The following is an 18174-nucleotide window of genomic DNA, read 5'->3' as shown; positions in this document are numbered from 1 at the left end:
GCTTCAATAGAGCTGGTACCACAGTCTGACACCAAGCAGAGCATAGAGCGCTGGTATTCTGACGTGATGACCTTTCCTTCTTTTATAGTTTCCTCGAGTTTATCATAGTACATGCATGCATAATTGACAAATAGTATGTTAAAAAAATAAACTGGCCCACAGTTTCACTGATCCAATACTGATCAACCAAAATAAGAACACAACCAAAGATGAGTCATAGAGTAAGCCTGCAAATAGATCGTTTTTGTTATCAAACAGGTCATTGTTAATTTTTAAGGCCCTTATTGGTAAGCTACCTCCTTATCCATGTGAGGCCCTCGGTTGCAAAATTACAACATCACTTGGGTCCTGTTGTTCAGCCTCACAATGCTATTGGATAGTAATATGTTTATAGGTCCCACATTCTGGCCTCTGAAGTTGCTAATGTATTTTATATTTGGGCTTCACAGGGATTACATCATTATTGGAATGGGATTTTGGAACCTATGGAACCCGTTCTAGTGTCTGGCTGGTCCTTAAGGTCCTCAGAGTTTGCTCTGAATGGAATACAGAAATACAAGGAATTCTAATGGCAACGCTCGAACAACAAAACATGAGAGAAAAGCGAACGGACTTGGAGGGGAGGTCAAGGAGAAATAATATACGAATATGGGGACTGAGAGAAGGGATAGAAGGAGACTCGATGACCAAATATGTAGACAACCTAATACGAAAATAATTAGAAATGTCAGACCTCGCCAAGATAGAGATTCAAAGGGCGCACAGGGCCCAGGCGCCAAAGCCACAGATAAACAGACCACAGAGAGCAGTTATAGTTAATTTCTTGAAATTCGAAGTCAAAGAAAACATTCTCAGAGCAGCCTGGCAGACAAAGATGGAGGGGCAGAGGATAACCTTCGACCATGACTATTCAACAGAGGTGGCTGTAAAACGTCGGAGCTATGTTGAGATAAAAAATACTTTGAACGAGAAAGGAATCAGATTTCAATCACCAATGACCACGCTGAAGGTCCATTGGAAAGAAGGCATCAAGGTGTACAACGGCGTGCGGGAAGCGATGAACCGGAGAGGATGGAGGGTACCGGGAGGAGAAGGAGAGAGACCGACGCTGATGCAGAGGTTGGAGAAGGTCGCACAAATGGACCAGGGTCGAGGACGAGGAGAGGAGGACGGGAAGGTGAAGGAGATCTGAACCGATTCAAAGTAGAACAACTGAGAAGAACGACGAAAAAACACGGGGAATAGTAGGGCCATCTGTGGCACTTCCGTGACCGTGGAGAGCGAAGGTCCGTTTCTCAATGGATTTGTCATCTAGGAGGGTTAATAAACAAATTTAGCTGGGGTGTATTTTTTTTTTAAAGGCAGGGAAAATTCGTGAGAGACCAAAATCCAAAATGGCTGCCGTGGAAATTAACTTTTTAATGGTTTGACCTACAATGATGCACAATACATGGTTTCAGAGCTTATTTTGATCAATGAATACATATTTGGTGTTTATATAATGATTTAACCTATTGTTGACCTTCAAATGCAAGATGGCTGCCAATTTTGAGCTCCAAAATGGATTTTTTTCAAAATCGTCACAGAGCCTTCTGACTCTTATTTTGATCAAGGAATACATATTTGGTGTCTTTCACTACTGATGTAGTGAAAGGGTTAACTGTATGTAGTGTGGCAGTGAAATGGTTAACCGTCTGTAGTGTGGCAGTGAAATGGTTAACCCTTTGTCGTGTGGCAGTGAAAGTGTTAACCTTCTGCATTGTCACAGTGAAAGGGTTAACCCTTTTAATACAGGGAGCGACCTCTCACCTTGACCTGCTCAAACTCCTCAGCCTTGGACACGATACTGAGGACGTCGGACTCTGTCCTCTGGGAGTTGAACAGCTCGTTGAACGTCTTCACAAAAGGCGTGGAAAGAAGAAGAAGAATAAGACAAAGATACAGCAATGAAAGATGAGTTTCGAGTCGGGAGCCATTTCTGAGTCAGAAAAATGCAATGCGATGGCATTGTAAAATTGCATTGCCTCTGGGAAACACAACTGTCCATAAAAAACCGAGCCTTCTTGCGACCATCTCAGACAATACAATTCCATGATGTCATCACATTGTGCTCTCTTGGCCCCGGTGGCGTCCCCCGACTGAAACGCATTAAAAGGAGACATCGATCTTAGGGGATTTAAGGCTAATGTCTTTTTCCCCCTGAATTAATTCCCCTTAAGTTCCAGGCATTTGTCCCTTTTAATTGGCCGTTAAGTGTCTCACGGGTCCTCCTGTGTCTCACATTCCACAGGCAGGACGAGGAGTGAAACACTGAGCGGCAATTATGAAAGAGCAACAGACACAGACGAGACGTGTGTTGTTTTAGGAACATGTCTGTCTGTCTGTCTGTCTGTCTGTCTGTCTGTCTGTCTGTCTGTCTGTCTGTCTGTCTCTTACTGTCTGTCTGTCTGTCTGTCTGTCTGTCTGTCTGTCTGTCTGTCTGTCTCTTACTGTCTGTCTGTCTGTCTGTCTGTCTGTCTGTCTGTCTGTCTGTCTGTCTGTCTGTCTCTTACTGTCTGTCTGTCTGTCTGTCTGTCTGTCTGTCTGTCTGTCTGTCTGTCTGTCTGTCTGTCTGTCTCTTACTGTCTGTCTGTCTGTCTGTCTGTCTGTCTGTCTGTCTGTCTCTTACTGTCTGTCTATTTGTCTGGCTCTCTCTTACTGTCTGTCTGTCTGTCTGTCTGTCTGTCTGTCTGTCTGTCTGTCTGTCTGTCTGTCTGTCTGTCTGTCTGTCTGTCTGTCTGTCTCTTACTGTATGTCTATTTGTCTGGCTCTCTCTTACCGTCTGTCTGGCTGTCTCTTTCTGTCTGTCTGTCTCTTACTGTCTGTCTGGCTGTCTCTTTCTGTCTGTCTGTCTCTTACTGTCTGTCTGGCTGTCTCTTTCTGTCTGTCTGTCTCTTACCGTCTGTCTGTCTGTCTCTTACTGACGTCTCTCACTGTCTATCCGTCCATCACTCTCCGTCTCTTAGGAACATATTGTCCAGGAATGTGTATGTATGTGTATTATAAGTATACAGTGCACCTCTATGGTGGAGTGTTTGACAGTGGACCTCTATGGTGGAGTGTTTGACACTGTACCTCTATGGTGGTGTGTTTGACACTGTACCTCTATGGTGGAGTGTTTGACAGTGTACCTCTATGGTGGTGTGTTTGACACTGGACCTCTATGGTGGTGTGTTTGACACTGCACCTCTATGGTGGAGTGTTTGACACTGTACCTCTATGGTGGTGTGTTTGACACTGTACCTCTATGGTGGTGTGTTTGACAGTGTACCTCTATGGTGGAGTGTTTGACAGTGGACCTCTATGGTGGAGTGTTTGACAGTGGACCTCTATGGTGGAGTGTTTGACACTGTACATCTATGGTGGTGTGTTTGACAGTGTACCTCTATGGTGGTGTGTTTGACACTGTACCTCTATGGTGGTGTGTTTGACAGTGGACCTCTATGGTGGAGTGTTTGACAGTGGACCTCTATGGTGGAGTGTTTGACACTGCACCTCTATGGTAGGGCTGGGCGATATGGCCTAAATATGATATCACGATATTTTCTGACCTTTCGGCGATACACGATACACATCACAATGTTTTTCCTTTTTTCCCCAAACAATTCATTATGAGGCTTACCAAGACAGTATTTGAGTTTGCAAGCGAACATTAAAGACAAAAGACTCATGCATTTAGCATTTTTATATTATATATTAGATTTAGATTATTGGATTCTTAGATTATATATTTAGCATTTTAGCCTTTCGTTTTTTTATATTTATTAGATTAGATTTAGATGATTAGATTACATATTGTAACTATTTATTTATTTACATGTATGTATACATTTATTATTTGAACGGCTTAAGGCTATATCTGTACTTGATATTTGTTTGTTGTGTTGCATACTTGAAATAAACTTCAATCAAATCAAACCCCCCCTCTTAAAAACAAAAACCTGTGTTTAACCTAGCCATCTATAAAACATCATGCTAAAACTGTGAAACAAATGTCCTACTCCCCTAAAGAAAGAAATACATAGCAAACATGACTCAGTTATCCAATAGTGCTGCTGCTTTTTATTTTGTTAAAATCTTTTAGTTAATAAGACTAAAAGACTACAATATATATGACTACAAGGGCCAGAAGCCCACTTCATGACGGCTTCCTGTCCTCTCATTCCATTTCCGGTTTACGTTACATTTTCAACAACAGATTGCTGCTAATTAAACACTTCATGGAAACGGAGTAACGTTAACGTTATGTCGAGTTCATACGTGTAGTGTAGTATGAACTCCACATAACGTTAACATTACTCCGTGTCCACTGTTGCTGCCACTGTTGCGTCGCAGATGCATGGTACACTCTGTTAGCTCCGTAGCTAATCCGCTCATAAACTAACTTACAGATAGCAGTACCGTTAACGCCGGAGTTTACTCCTGGGTTTCAGGGGGCATCCCTAGCACCGAGCCACCACCGCCTCTCTGGCTAGGTGTGTGCGCTTGCGTGCGTGTATGTGCGTGTAGATGACGTAATTTTGGCAAGTGTGTGTGTGACTGACTTTTTTTTTCTGCGAGAGGGAGAGGCGAGAGAGAGAGGAAAGCATTTAGCACTGCGCTTGTAAGTCTCATCTCAGCTGCGGCGGCCTCTAACGCGAGGGCAAAACATCACGATATCCGCGATACGTTTAAAAAGTGTATCGTTAATGAACTGTACCCGATATTTATATAATATCGTCATATCGCCCAGCCCTACTCTATGGTGTGTTTGACACTGTACCTCTATGGTGGTGTGTTTGACACTGTACCTCTATGGTGGTGTGTTTGACAGTGTACCTCTATGGTGGTGTGTTTGACACTGTACCTCTATGGTGGAGTGTTTGACACTGTACCTCTATGGTGGTGTGTTTGACAGTGTACCTCTATGGTGGTGTGTTTGACACTGTACCTCTATGGTGGAGTGTTTGACACTGTACCTCTATGGTGGTGTGTTTGGCACTGTACCTCTATGGTGGAGTGTTTGACACTGTACCTCTATGGTGGAGTGTTTGACACTGTACCTCTATGGTGGAGTGTTTGATACTGTACCTCTATGGTGGTGTGTTTGACACTGTACCTCTATGGTGGTGTGTTTGACAGTGTACCTCTATGGTGGAGTGTTTGACACTGTACCTCTATGGTGGTGTGTTTGACACTGTACCTCTATGGTGGTGTGTTTGACACTGTACCTCTATGGTGGAGTGTTTGACACTGTACCTCTATGGTGGTGTGTTTGACACTGTACCTCTATGGTGGTGTGTTTGACACTGTACCTCTATGGTGGAGTGTTTGACACTGTACCTCTATGGTGGAGTGTTTGACACTGTACCTCTATGGTGGTGTGTTTGACACTGTACCTCTATGGTGGTGTGTTTGACACTGTACCTCTATGGTGGAGTGTTTGACACTGTACCTCTATGGTGGAGTGTTTGACACTGTACCTCTATGGTGGAGTGTTTGACACTGTACCTCTATGGTGGTGTGTTTGACACTGTACCTCTATGGTGGAGTGTTTGACACTGTACCTCTATGGTGTTGTACTTGATGTAGAAGTGGCTGGCGGTCCTCCAGGTCGGTGGACCCGAAGTACCCGGTGCGCTCCTCGAAGCGGATCATCCGGGCCTTGTCCAGCTTCCTGCCCGCCTCCACCACCAGCTCCCTCCGGTACATCAGCAGGCCCGGGTCCATCTGGAGCACGCACGCACACACACACACACACACACACACACACACACACACACACACACACACACACACACACACACACACACACACACACACACACACACACACACACACACACACACACACACACACACACACACACACACACACACACACACACACACACACACACACACACACACACACACACACACACACACACACACACAGGGTAATATTAGAAAGACATACATATAGGCCGGGGGTTCTCAAACTTTTTATACCATGACCCCATTTTATTTAGGAAATTTTTTGGCGTAATTTCAACATGGAATTAAGGAATATAAAAATAAAAGCACACACTGTTGAACTTGATCATGAATATTTATTAGAACATTTAATTACAGAACTATGTTATCAATACACATTTATAAAACGAGGCATATTTAGCCAAAATATGTTGCCAGCATTTCTTTTTAAATAAAAATAAAGAAATACAAATGTATAGCTTTTTTAGTTTTTTTTGTCAATGCTGTCACCTACCCATGACCCCACTTTGGGTCGCGACCCGTAGTTTGAGAACCGCTGATATAGGCAATAGAATATATGTTACGGGTCTGAATATGCTATGAGTACGAGTAAAAGTAAAAAATTTAAAAAAAGCTTTTGACGGAAGTGGGCAGAGGAAGAGGGGGCAGAGACAGACAGAAAGAGCATAGGAAGAGAAAAATACAGAAAGATAAAAAGAGAGTGAGACAGAGACAGATAGATGGACGGACAGACATATGGACAGTGATATGTCAGTAAGAGACAGACCGACAGACATTAAGAGACAACAGTATGAGACAGTCAGACAAAAACAGAGTCAGACAGAGAGACAGGAAGAGCGAGAGAGATAGAGAGAGCGAAATAAAGAAAGAGACAGACAGACAGAAAGATAGAGACATCAGTATAAGACAGAAAGACAGACAGTAATAGATGACAGTAAGAGACAGCCAGACAGACAAACAGACAGTGAGACAGTGAGAACAGTATAAGACAGACAGTAAGAGATGACAGTAAGAGACAGACAGACAGACAGACAGACAGACAGACAGACAGACAGACAGACAGACAGACAGACAGACAGACAGACAGTGAGACAGTGAGACAGTGAGAACAACAGTATAAGACAGACAGTAAGAGATGACAGTAAGAGATACATACAGACATACAGTGAGAGACAACAGTATAAGACAGAAAGACACAGTAAGAGGCGACAGTAAGAGACAGACAGACAGACAGTAAGAGACATACAGACAGACATACAGACAGTAAGAGACAGACAGACAGACAGTAAGAGATGACAGTAAGAGACAGACAGAGAAAGACACAGAGAAAGACACAGTACCTGGTAGGCCTTGTGGTTGATCCCGTAGGCCAGAGGGTTGGCCCTCATGCGCACATACAGGTAGGTGTAGCTCAGCCACTTCACAGCCTCGTCCACGTTAGTGACCGTCCCCAGGGCCACCTGAGAGACAGAGACATCACTCAGGACGGAGTCAGGACACACGGGCAGAGCCATGTACAACACTAGCCTCTACCGCCATCTAGTGGACATGTCGGTCACTGACATTCTGTTCTGTTAATTATTTGTTCCCTTTTTCCTTGGCGCCATCTAGTGGCTGTTGACGGTACGCTTCTCTGCATGCGGAGGGAGGAGAAATTCGTCGATGACATGGTACAATTTATGCAGCTGTCAGTACTCAGTAGGCAGAGATAAAATGGCCTGGGGCAACAGACACTACGGTTGACGGGGGATTTCAGCTTTTCAAAGCCATTCGAGATTAAAGAGGTGCAGTTCAATATGTGCACACGTGTTTATGTTGTGTGAAGGTTTGTGTGTGTGTGTGTGTGTGTGTGTGTGTGTGTGTGTGTGTGTGTGTGTGTGTGTGTGTGTGTGTAAATGGATTGCATTTATATAGCTCTTTTATCCAAATCGCTTTACAACGTGTGCCTCACATATTCACCCGCTCGCTCGCTCACACATTATGCCCACCTGCTCATCGGGAGCCGGTGGGGGTTTAAGTGCCTTGCCCAAGGGCACATTGGCACGCTGCCGGGAGGTGCTGGAATCTAACCGGGAACCTTCTGACTACCAGACGACCTGCTCTACCTCCTGTCGCCCCGCGATAGCGTGTGTGTGTGTGTGTGTGTGTACAGTAGGTGTATCTCAGTATTGTCAGCCAGAAACCCTTTTTGATTATTAAAGAGATGAAATTGTGTGCGTGTGTGTGTGTGTGTGTGCGTGTGTGTGTGTGTGTGTCTATATCCATGTCTACCTGCGTGTGTGTACTGCTGAACATGCTGGACGTGCACACATACCATAGGGCCTGAAAAGCCTGAATATCTGACTACATTTGTTCATACTTCACTGGTCTCTCTTTTTGCACATTACTGCTCAATTGCACAGCCCCTTTTATTCTAATTAGTGTATAAACTCGACCATATCGTGCACAACTGTACAGCCCTGACCTGTTAATTTCATAATCATATTCTATTGTACTTATATTGTAATTTAGTTTATATTCCATTTGATCTTATTCTACCTTTTATTTGATTCTACCGTAATTGTCTGTCCGTTAATGTCGCACAAAAAAAAACGACCAAATCAAATTCCTTGTATGTGTTTAAAATCAGGCCTCTGGCAACCACTGGACAGAAACGTGAGTACACAAAACGTTTACTTCAGTGTGTTCAACCCTCTGTTACTCTATTTCATTAGCACTCAAAGTGATTTTTCTTTATTGTGTAAGAAACTTCCGAATGTTACCTTTCAAAAGAGACCAGACTCATGCATGTGCTATAAGTATAAAGTATAATAAATCGCAAATTACTTTGGGTATGCAATCGTCAATTTCTTTTATAAAAAATGAAATAGCTCCATTTTTGCCCGATCACTACCACACTACCAAATGGTTAACCCTTTCACAGAGACAATACAGCAGGTTAACCCTTTCACTGCCACACGTCAAAGTGTTAACCATTTCACTGCCACACTACATAAGGTTAACCTTCTGTAGTGTGTTAGTGAAAGGTTAACCGTCTGTAGTGTGGTAGTGAAAGGGTTAACATTCTGTAGTGTGGTAGTGAACGGGTTAAGCTGTTAAACTACTTGGCAATAAAGACCTTTCTGATTCTCATTCTGATTCTGATGACGTCCCCCCCTGGCTGTTTTGCACGCACGGCCATCTACGTCAGGCCATCTACTGGCACCTAAACCCAGAACAAATCTACTAAAATCCTCTGTGACTCACAGAGCTATCATGGAATGGAACTCATTGCCGAGCTACTTCGCTGAAATAGAATCCAAGGCCACTTTCAAGAAAACATTTAAATACCATCTACTAACGAGCATGCACTGAACCCTTATGGCATAGCGGTGAAAACGAATCGACTGTTAATTGTATTTATGTTGACGGCAGTGAGTGCTGCTCAGGAAGCACTATTTATTTGATTTAAATTATTTTATTTTAATACTTTATACTAATAAGTATCTTGTACAATATCATCCTTAACTGAGGATGATATTGTTAATGATGTTGATAATGATGTAATTGATGTAATGTATTGCATATTGTTGTATTGTTATTAGTGCTGTCAGGCGATTAACATTTTTAATCTAATTAATTACAGGTTTTGTAATTAATTAATCTAATTAATCACATTTTAATCGCATATTTATATTTCATATTCATATAAATATTTAAAATTCAAGGACATTACATTATTGTGGCAGGTGACTGATCAATTAAATACACCAAGAAGAATGCTTTAGAAATCAATTTTATTAAATAAATAAAATAAATAAAATGAAAACATACCTCTCAATAAGGTAACATTTGTTGCTGATACAGCTAACAGTTTACACTAAGCTACAGTATCCTCAAATCAGGGTCTACTGCAGGGTCTACTGCAGGATCTAGTGCAGGGTCTACTACAGGGTCTACTGTATGCATGACATCTATTCCTCAGCTTGTTTACATTGTCTGAGTGTAAGGCTGCCCTCTTCTTTTGGACTATGTGACCTGCAAGTGAAGAATGCTTTAGAAATCAATTCTATTAAATTGAATAAATAAATAAAATGAATGAAAACATACCTCTCAATAAGGTAACATTTGTTGCCGATACAGCCAATAACAGTTTACACTAAGCTACAGTATCCTCAAAAATCAGGGTCTAGTGCAGGGTTTACTACAGGGTCTACTGTATGCATGACATCTATTCCTTGAGCCAATTGCTAAGACAAACAAGCTTCAGCTTGTTTACATTGTCTGTGTGTAAGGCTGCCCTCTTCTTTTGGACTATGTGACCTGCAAGTGAAGAATGCTTTAGAAATCAATTTTATTAAATTGAATAAAATAAAATGAATGAAAACATACCTCTCAATAAGGTAACATTTGTTGCTGATACAGCCAATAACAGTTTACACTAAGCTACAGTATCCTCAAAAATCAAAACAGCCCACAGCAAGCTACAGTGTCTGGGGGCATGACTACAGGGTCTAGTACAGTGTCTACTACAGTGTCTGGGGGCATGACTACAGGGTCTAGTACAGTGTCTACTACAGTGTCTGGGGGCATGACTACAGGGTCTAGTACAGTGTCTGTAGTAGTACGTCTCCTCCTACCGTGATGCACTCCAAGATGCCAAATCTGCCCACTACTCCACCATCATCAACAGCAGCAACCGCAACCCCCGGACCCTCTTCTCCACTGTCAAGAAACTCTTACAACCCCCGGACAATAACTCACTCTCCTCCCCTGACCTCTGCAACTCGTTTCTCCTCTTCTTCAATAATAAAGTATCTTTAATCAACAGCTCACTGACTGCCCGCATCGCCAATTCCCCCACCCTCGCCCCCCCCACCAACATTTTTCCCCCACCTGACTCCATCCCTCCCACCCCTTTTACTGCCTTCGCCCCAGTTGACTCCTCCTTCATCATGGACCTCATGACTACCTCCAAGACCACTACCTGCTCCCTTGACCCCCTACCCACTACTCTCACCAAAGCCTGCCTCCCTGCTCTCATCCCCCACCTCACCGCCCTTTTCAACCAGTCACTATCCCTAGGCCACGTCCCCTCCCCCTACAAACTCGCCGCTGTCACCCCTGTCCTCAAAAAACCCACTCTTGACCCATCCAGCCTCTCCAACTACCGCCCCATATCCAATCTTCCTTTTTTCTCAAAAACACTGGAACGTATTGCTGCCTCCCAACTCTACTCCCATCTCCAGTCCAACACCCTATATGAACCCCTTCAGTCTGGCTTCCGTCCCGCTCACAGCACCGAAACTGCACTGGTAAAGGTCATCAACGACCTCCTCATCTCCGCTGACTCCGGTGCCCTCAACATCCTGATCCTACTTGATCTCAGTGCAGCCTTTGACACAGTGTGTCACTCCATCCTCCTCCAAAGGCTGCACCAACTGGGTGTTGAGGGCACAGCACTTGACTGGTTCTCCTCCTACCTCACTGACAGACACCAATTCATCTCCCTCTCCGGCCACACCTCCCCCCCCTCCCCAGTCACACAGGGGGTCCCCCAAGGCTCAGTCCTTGGCCCCCTGCTCTTCATCTGCTACATTCTCCCCCTTGGTCACATCATCCGCAAATACCACCTCAACTTCCACTGTTACGCTGACGACACCCAAATATACATCAGTACACAATCCCCCCACAGCCCACCCCTCAGTCACATTGAATCATGCATCACCGAACTCCAAACTTGGATGACCCACAACTTCCTCAAACTGAACAGTGACAAGACTGAACTCCTCATCATTGGCACCAAAACCACCCTCACCAGATCCGGACCCATCACACTCACCATCAACGACTCCACCATCACCCCCTCCCCCCTAGTCCGCAACCTTGGTGTCCTCCTTGACCCCACCCTCTCATTTGACCCCCACGTCCGCTCCATCGTGAAAACATCCTACTTTCACCTCCGCAACATCGCAAAAATCCGTCACTGTCTCTCCCCCCCCGCTGCTGAATCCCTCATTCACGCCTTCATCTCCTCCCGCCTGGACTACTGCAACTCCCTCCTCACTGGTATCACCTCCCGCTCCCTCCATAAACTGCAAATGGTCCAAAATTCAGCCGCCCGCCTCCTCACTAACACCCGGTCCCGCGAACACATCACTCCTGTCCTCCACTCCCTCCACTGGCTCCCGATCAAACACCGCATTAACTTTAAAACACTACTCCTCACCTTCAAAGCCCTCCACAGCCTGGCCCCCCCCTACCTGACTGATCTCCTTCTCCCCTACCGCCCAACCCGTTCCCTCCGGTCCTCCTCCACTGCCTCCCTCACTGTCCCGACATCCAAGCTTAAAAACTTCGGAGATCGGGCCTTCTCTCGCACTGCACCCCGACTCTGGAACTCCCTCCCCCAGTCCATCAGAGACTCCCCTACACTCTCCACCTTCAAAGCTCGCCTCAAAACCCACCTGTTCTCCCTTGCCTTCAACCCCCCCCACCCCTAAACCCCCCCCTCCCCTCCAACCTGATCGATATGTCTCTAGTCTTTTTTTTGTGCCATCAGGCTGTCTCCCCCGTTCCCCCCATGGTCTCATGTTCCTTTGTTTTTGTTTCTTTGTTGTTTTGTTTTGTTTCTTTGCTTTCGCCTCTTTGTTTGTACCCCTGCTCCCGACTACTGTCAGCGACTTCGGGTTATTGAGAAGCGCTATATAAATTAAATGAATTATTATTATTATAATTATTATTATTAGTGTCTACTACAGTGTCTGGGGGCATGACTACAGGGTCTACTACAGTGTCTGGGGGCATGACTACAGGGTCTAGTACAGTGTCTACTACAGTGTCTGGGGGCATGACTACAGGGTCTACTACAGTGTCTGGGGGCATGACTACAGGGTCTAGTACAGTGTCTGGGGGCATGACTACAGGGTCTAGTACAGTGTCTGGGGGCATGACTACAGGGTCTACTACAGTGTCTGGGGGCATGACTACAGTGTCTACTACAGTGTCTGGGGGCATGACTACAGGGTCTACTACAGTGTCTGGGGGCATGACTACAGGGTCTACTACAGGGTCTGGGGCATGACTGCAGGGTCTACTACAGTGTCTGGGGGCATGACTACAGGGTCTAGTACAGTGTCTGGGGGCATGACTACAGGGTCTAGTACAGTGTCTGGGGCATGACTACAGGGTCTAGTACAGTGTCTGGGGGCATGACTACAGGGTCTAGTACAGTGTCTGGGGGCATGACTACAGGGTCTAGTACAGTGTCTGGGGGCATGACTACAGGGTCTACTACAGTGTCTGGGGGCATGACTACAGGGTCTAGTACAGTGTCTGGGGGCATGACTACAGTGTCTACTACAGTGTCTGGGGGCATGACTACAGTGTCTACTACAGTGTCTGGGGGCATGACTACAGTGTCTACTACAGTGTCTGGGGGCATGACTACAGTGTCTACTACAGTGTCTGGGGGCATGACTACAGGGTCTAGTACAGTGTCTGGGGGCATGGTCTACTACAGTGTCTGGGGGCATGACTACAGGGTCTGGGGGCATGACTACAGGGTCTAGTACAGTGTCTGGGGGCATGGTCTACTACAGTGTCTGGGGGCATGACTACAGGGTCTACTACAGTGTCTGGGGGCATGACTACAGGGTCTAGTACAGTGTCTGGGGGCATGGTCTACTACAGTGTCTGGGGGCATGACTACAGGGTCTGGGGGCATGACTACAGGGTCTAGTACAGTGTCTGGGGGCATGACTACAGGGTCTAGTACAGTGTCTGGGGGCATGGTCTACTACAGTGTCTGGGGGCATGACTACAGGGTCTACTACAGTGTCTGGGGGCATGACTACAGGGTCTACTACAGTGTCTGGGGGCATGACTACAGGGTCTACTACAGTGTCTGGGGGCATGACTACAGGGTCTACTACAGTTTCTGGGGGCATGACTACAGGGTCTACTACAGGGTCTGGGGCATGACTACAGGGTCTACTACAGTGTCTGGGGGCATGACTACAGTGTCTACTACAGTGTCTGGGGGCATGACTACAGGGTCTAGTACAGTGTCTGGGGGCATGACTACAGTGTCTACTACAGTGTCTGGGGGCATGACTACAGTGTCTACTACAGTGTCTGGGGGCATGACTACAGTGTCTACTACAGTGTCTGGGGGCATGACTACAGTGTCTACTACAGTGTCTGGGGGCATGACTACAGGGTCTAGTACAGTGTCTGGGGGCATGGTCTACTACAGTGTCTGGGGGCATGACTACAGGGTCTGGGGGCATGACTACAGGGTCTAGTACAGTGTCTGGGGGCATGGTCTACTACAGTGTCTGGGGGCATGACTACAGGGTCTACTACAGTGTCTGGGGGCATGACTACAGGGTCTAGTACAGTGTCTGGGGGCATGGTCTACTACAGTGTCTGGGGGCATGACTACAGGGTCTGGGGGCATGACTACAGGGTCTAGTACAGTGTCTGGGGGCATGACTACAGGGTCTAGTACAGTGTCTGGGGGCATGGTCTACTACAGTGTCTGGGGGCATGACTACAGGGTCTACTACAGTGTCTGGGGGCATGACTACAGGGTCTACTACAGTGTCTGGGGGCATGACTACAGGGTCTACTACAGTGTCTGGGGGCATGACTACAGGGTCTACTACAGTTTCTGGGGGCATGACTACAGGGTCTACTACAGGGTCTGGGGCATGACTGCAGGGTCTAGTGCAGGGTCTAGTGCAGGGTCTACTGTATGCATGACAAATCTATTCCTTGAGCCAATTGCTAAGACAAACAAGCTTGTTTACATTGTCTGAGAGTAAGGCTGCCCTCTTCTTTTGGACTATGTGACCTGCAAGTGAAAATAGCCTCTCACATGGCACAGAGGTGGCAGGAGTAGCCAGATATTTGCGAGCAAGAGGAGACAGCTGTCCATAGGCTTTTGCGTGAGCTGCCCACCACTCCAGTGGACAGTCATTCATTCCGATGCTGGGCTCAGCTTTGTAGAGGTCTAATTGTCCTGACAGTACCCTGACTTCATCTGAATCAGAGTCTGAAGACAGCAGGAGGAGGGTCCTCTTCGCTGGTGGCTCGTCCTCTGTGGCTTGTGGAGCAGCTTTGTCTGCTTCTGGTCCTGGCAGCATCTCTTTAAGCCAGGTCCACACCTAATAAGAGGGACAATTAATTAGTTGCATAGGACTTTTCATGACAGCCTAAGGACTTAACACTGGTCTTCTCATTCACACACACACCTCATCCCTCTCGTCCTTTGGTACGCTCTTCAAGTCCTTGAATCGCGGGTCGAGGGCTGTAGCCAGCTTCAGCCATCTGTTGTTGAGGGTCGCTTTGCGTGCGTCCAGGTCCTTCGTGAAGCTGGCCTTGAACTTTACCATGTAGCCCGGATCCTCCTCGTTGAGGTCCATGATGCGGTTTAGGTGGCAGAGTGCGGGGAGCACCACAGAGCATGAGACGTAGGTTTCCCCTCCAAGGAGCTCAGTCACATACCTGCAGTGAAACAAGAGAGCGAGAGAGAAAGAGGTGAAGGTGTGTGTATGAGAGGGAGATAGGTGTGTGTATGGGGGAGAGAGGGGGGGTGAGGTGTGTGTATGGGAGAGAGATAGGTGTGTGTATGGGGGAGAGAGGGGGGGGGGTGAGGTGTGTGTATGGGAGAGAGAGGGGTGAGGTGTGTGTATGGGGGAGAGAGGGGGGGGGTGAGGTGTGTGTATGGGAGAGAGATATGTGTGTGTATGGGGGAGAGAGGGGGGGGGTGAGGTGTGTGTATGGGAGAGATAGGTGTGTGTATGGGGGAGAGAGGGGGGGTGAGGTGTGTGTATGGGAGAGATAGGTGTGTGTATGGGGGAGAGAGGGGGGTGAGGTGTGTGTATGGGAGAGAGAGAGTGGGGTGTGAGGTGTGTGTATGGGGGAGAGAGAGAGAGGAGGGGGGTGTATGGGGGGAGAGAGAGAGGGAGAGACACTTACCTGCAGGGCTCAAGTACAAGCTCCAGCTTCTTCAGTTTGTCACACTCTGTGGGGGTCAGCATGGACAGCTTGTGGTTCTGTTGGGCCAAAGTGGCAGTCACAGCCTCCTGGTTCCTCAGGTACCGTGAGATCATGGCCAGTGTCGAATTCCACCTTCCAATTCAATAAAATAACTATTAGTCCCACTGGGGGTTGTTAATGCAGCATGATGCAATTGTACAGAACACAAAGAAATAAACACACACACACACTAAATTTACCCTAAGCATACAACAGGTAGTTAAACAGTCTCACCTTGTGGATACATCTTGTATCATGGGCTCTTTTGCTTGTCCGAGGGCAGTCTGCTGCTGCTGCAGTTCTTCTGTACTGGCAGGGCTGTGCTTGAAGTGGCCTACAATCTTGCGGCACTTTGCCAGGGTGGTGTCAAGGCTTCTGTCCTCAAGGGAGACTGTGATGGTTCTTTGCAGCACGTGTGCAGCACATGGCATGTGCTGGAACGGCATATAGCGCGCTGCTGCTATCATATTACGGGCGGAATCAGTCCCAATAGATGTGACTTTATCTTTTATATTCCACTCCTCTATTACTGTGTTGAACTGTTCAGCACACGCATCGGCGAAATGGCGGCCCACAGTTTTGGTCACCGTTAATGCAAATGATTGCAGTTTCCACTCAGTATCGATCAAGTGCACTGTGACACCCAAATAATTATGATTGCCCACCGACGTCCAGTGATCACCCGTTAGGGCCATTGGGCCAGCCCGTGCCAACACTTCTTCCCTCGCCTCCCTCTCTGTGTCATACATGTTGTGGATCCTTTTCATCACTGTAGCTCTCGAGGGTAGCTTGTAATTTGGGTCAGACGACGCTATTCGAAATGACTCCGCTAAACCCTTATCTTCCACTATAGCTATTGGCCTACAAGATTTTGCTATCCACTTCGCGACGCTGTTGGTTAGTTTGTCTGTGGTGGATTTACTCAACCGTTTGCCTAACGGTAATTCTCCAAGAGTGGTTTGACGAAGCGTGCGAGTTGCTCTGGAGCTAACGTTAGCTCTAGGGGTAACAGTACTGTATATTTGAATACCGCCTATGTCACAAATGTATCAGTACTAAATACCTATATGTCCCTATGCCATAAATGTCATGTATGTTATGTATGTCATAAATGTCTATATGAATTGAAAATGGGGGACCCTGATGGAAACAAGACAAACGTCTTTCTCAGGTCTGCATCCCCTTAACAATTGTATGTATTGAGCCGTACTGTATTGTACCCATTCTGCAATCTGTTAAATAAAGTTTTCATTCATTCATTCAGCTACACTGGAGCTGCTCGAACAACTTGCCTGGACATGTTTAGCGTTCATGTGATACGTTAGACTAGAGCAGCTTCGGTGATACGCAAATTCTTTTTGACATAAGCTACATATTACAATGGTCTTGTTTACTGTCCCATCTATATTCTTTTTGAAATTGAACTTGCCGTTCATAGGTCCCAGGAGTATCGCCTCGGGTGATGCTGACATCTTGTTCCAGCTGAGCTAATTCCTTTGTGTGTTTGTTTTGTTTGATAGACGACGCATGTGTGAAGTGACGATCAAGTAGGCTACGGGTCATTCAATGGGCCAAGTTTAATACGCCCAACTCAAGCGTGGATTTCAAAATAAAAGCGCACCGATTTGCCACTTGTCTAAAGTAAATATAGGTCGGCTGTAATTAATTTTGCGTCAATTTTCATAACGCGATAATTTGCTGTGTAATTAATTAATCTAATTAACGCGATAAACTGACAGCCCTAATTGTTATATATATATATATATATATATATATATATATATATATTAGGGATGCTCGATATTGGCTTTTTTACCGATACCGATATACCGATATTGTCCAACTCTTAATTTCCGATACCGATATCAACCGATATCAACCGATACCGATATATGCAGGGTTTCCCCCCCAAAAAAACGGAATAATTTCAGGTAATTAACATTACATATCTCTTGTTGTGTAATTAACACAATATTATGCATACTTTGACAATAAATAAAAATTAAAAAAATTGAAAACCGATACCGATATTTTCCGATATCACATTTTTATGCCAATATCGGCCGATAATATCGGTAGGCCGATAATATCGGACATCCCTAATATATATAGTGCCGGACCCCAGGAAGAATAGCTTTTGTCAAGTTCAAAAGCTAATGGGGATTGTTGTGAAGGGCCAGATTAAACCGAATATATATATTTATTTATATATATATATTTAATTGTATTTGTATATTCTCTAATATTCCCTGATATCCCTTGTATATTCCTTGTACAATATGCATTGAATATCCATTCTAGCCTACTGAACATCCCATAATAGTCTCCATTCTACTATTGGTCGAGACCTTGGTGCCAGGCTGCCATACCCCCCAGA

The 18174-nt window shown here is 45.8% G+C and overlaps 1 protein-coding gene across 1 annotated transcript in view; it reads right to left on the bottom strand.

Moving 5' to 3' along the window:
• LOC311223526 (activating signal cointegrator 1 complex subunit 3-like) overlaps positions 1-18174 on the bottom strand; it is a gene marked incomplete at its 5' end in the record, with an annotated part of 261463 nt that overhangs the window by 93525 nt on the left and 149764 nt on the right. The window contains 4 exon segments of the mRNA XM_084308307.1: positions 1810-1896; positions 5586-5628; positions 5630-5748; positions 7115-7234. Of these exon segments, the coding sequence (XP_084164433.1) occupies positions 1810-1896; positions 5586-5628; positions 5630-5748; positions 7115-7234 (369 nt within the window).

This window comes from Notolepis coatsorum (genome assembly GCF_963971535.1).
Source record: "Notolepis coatsorum genome assembly, chromosome: 2".
In the NCBI taxonomy this organism is placed as follows: domain Eukaryota; kingdom Metazoa; phylum Chordata; class Actinopteri; order Aulopiformes; family Paralepididae; genus Notolepis; species Notolepis coatsorum.
Note: the sequence above shows the minus strand (reverse complement) of the source record. Positions and strands in the feature narration are given on the sequence as shown.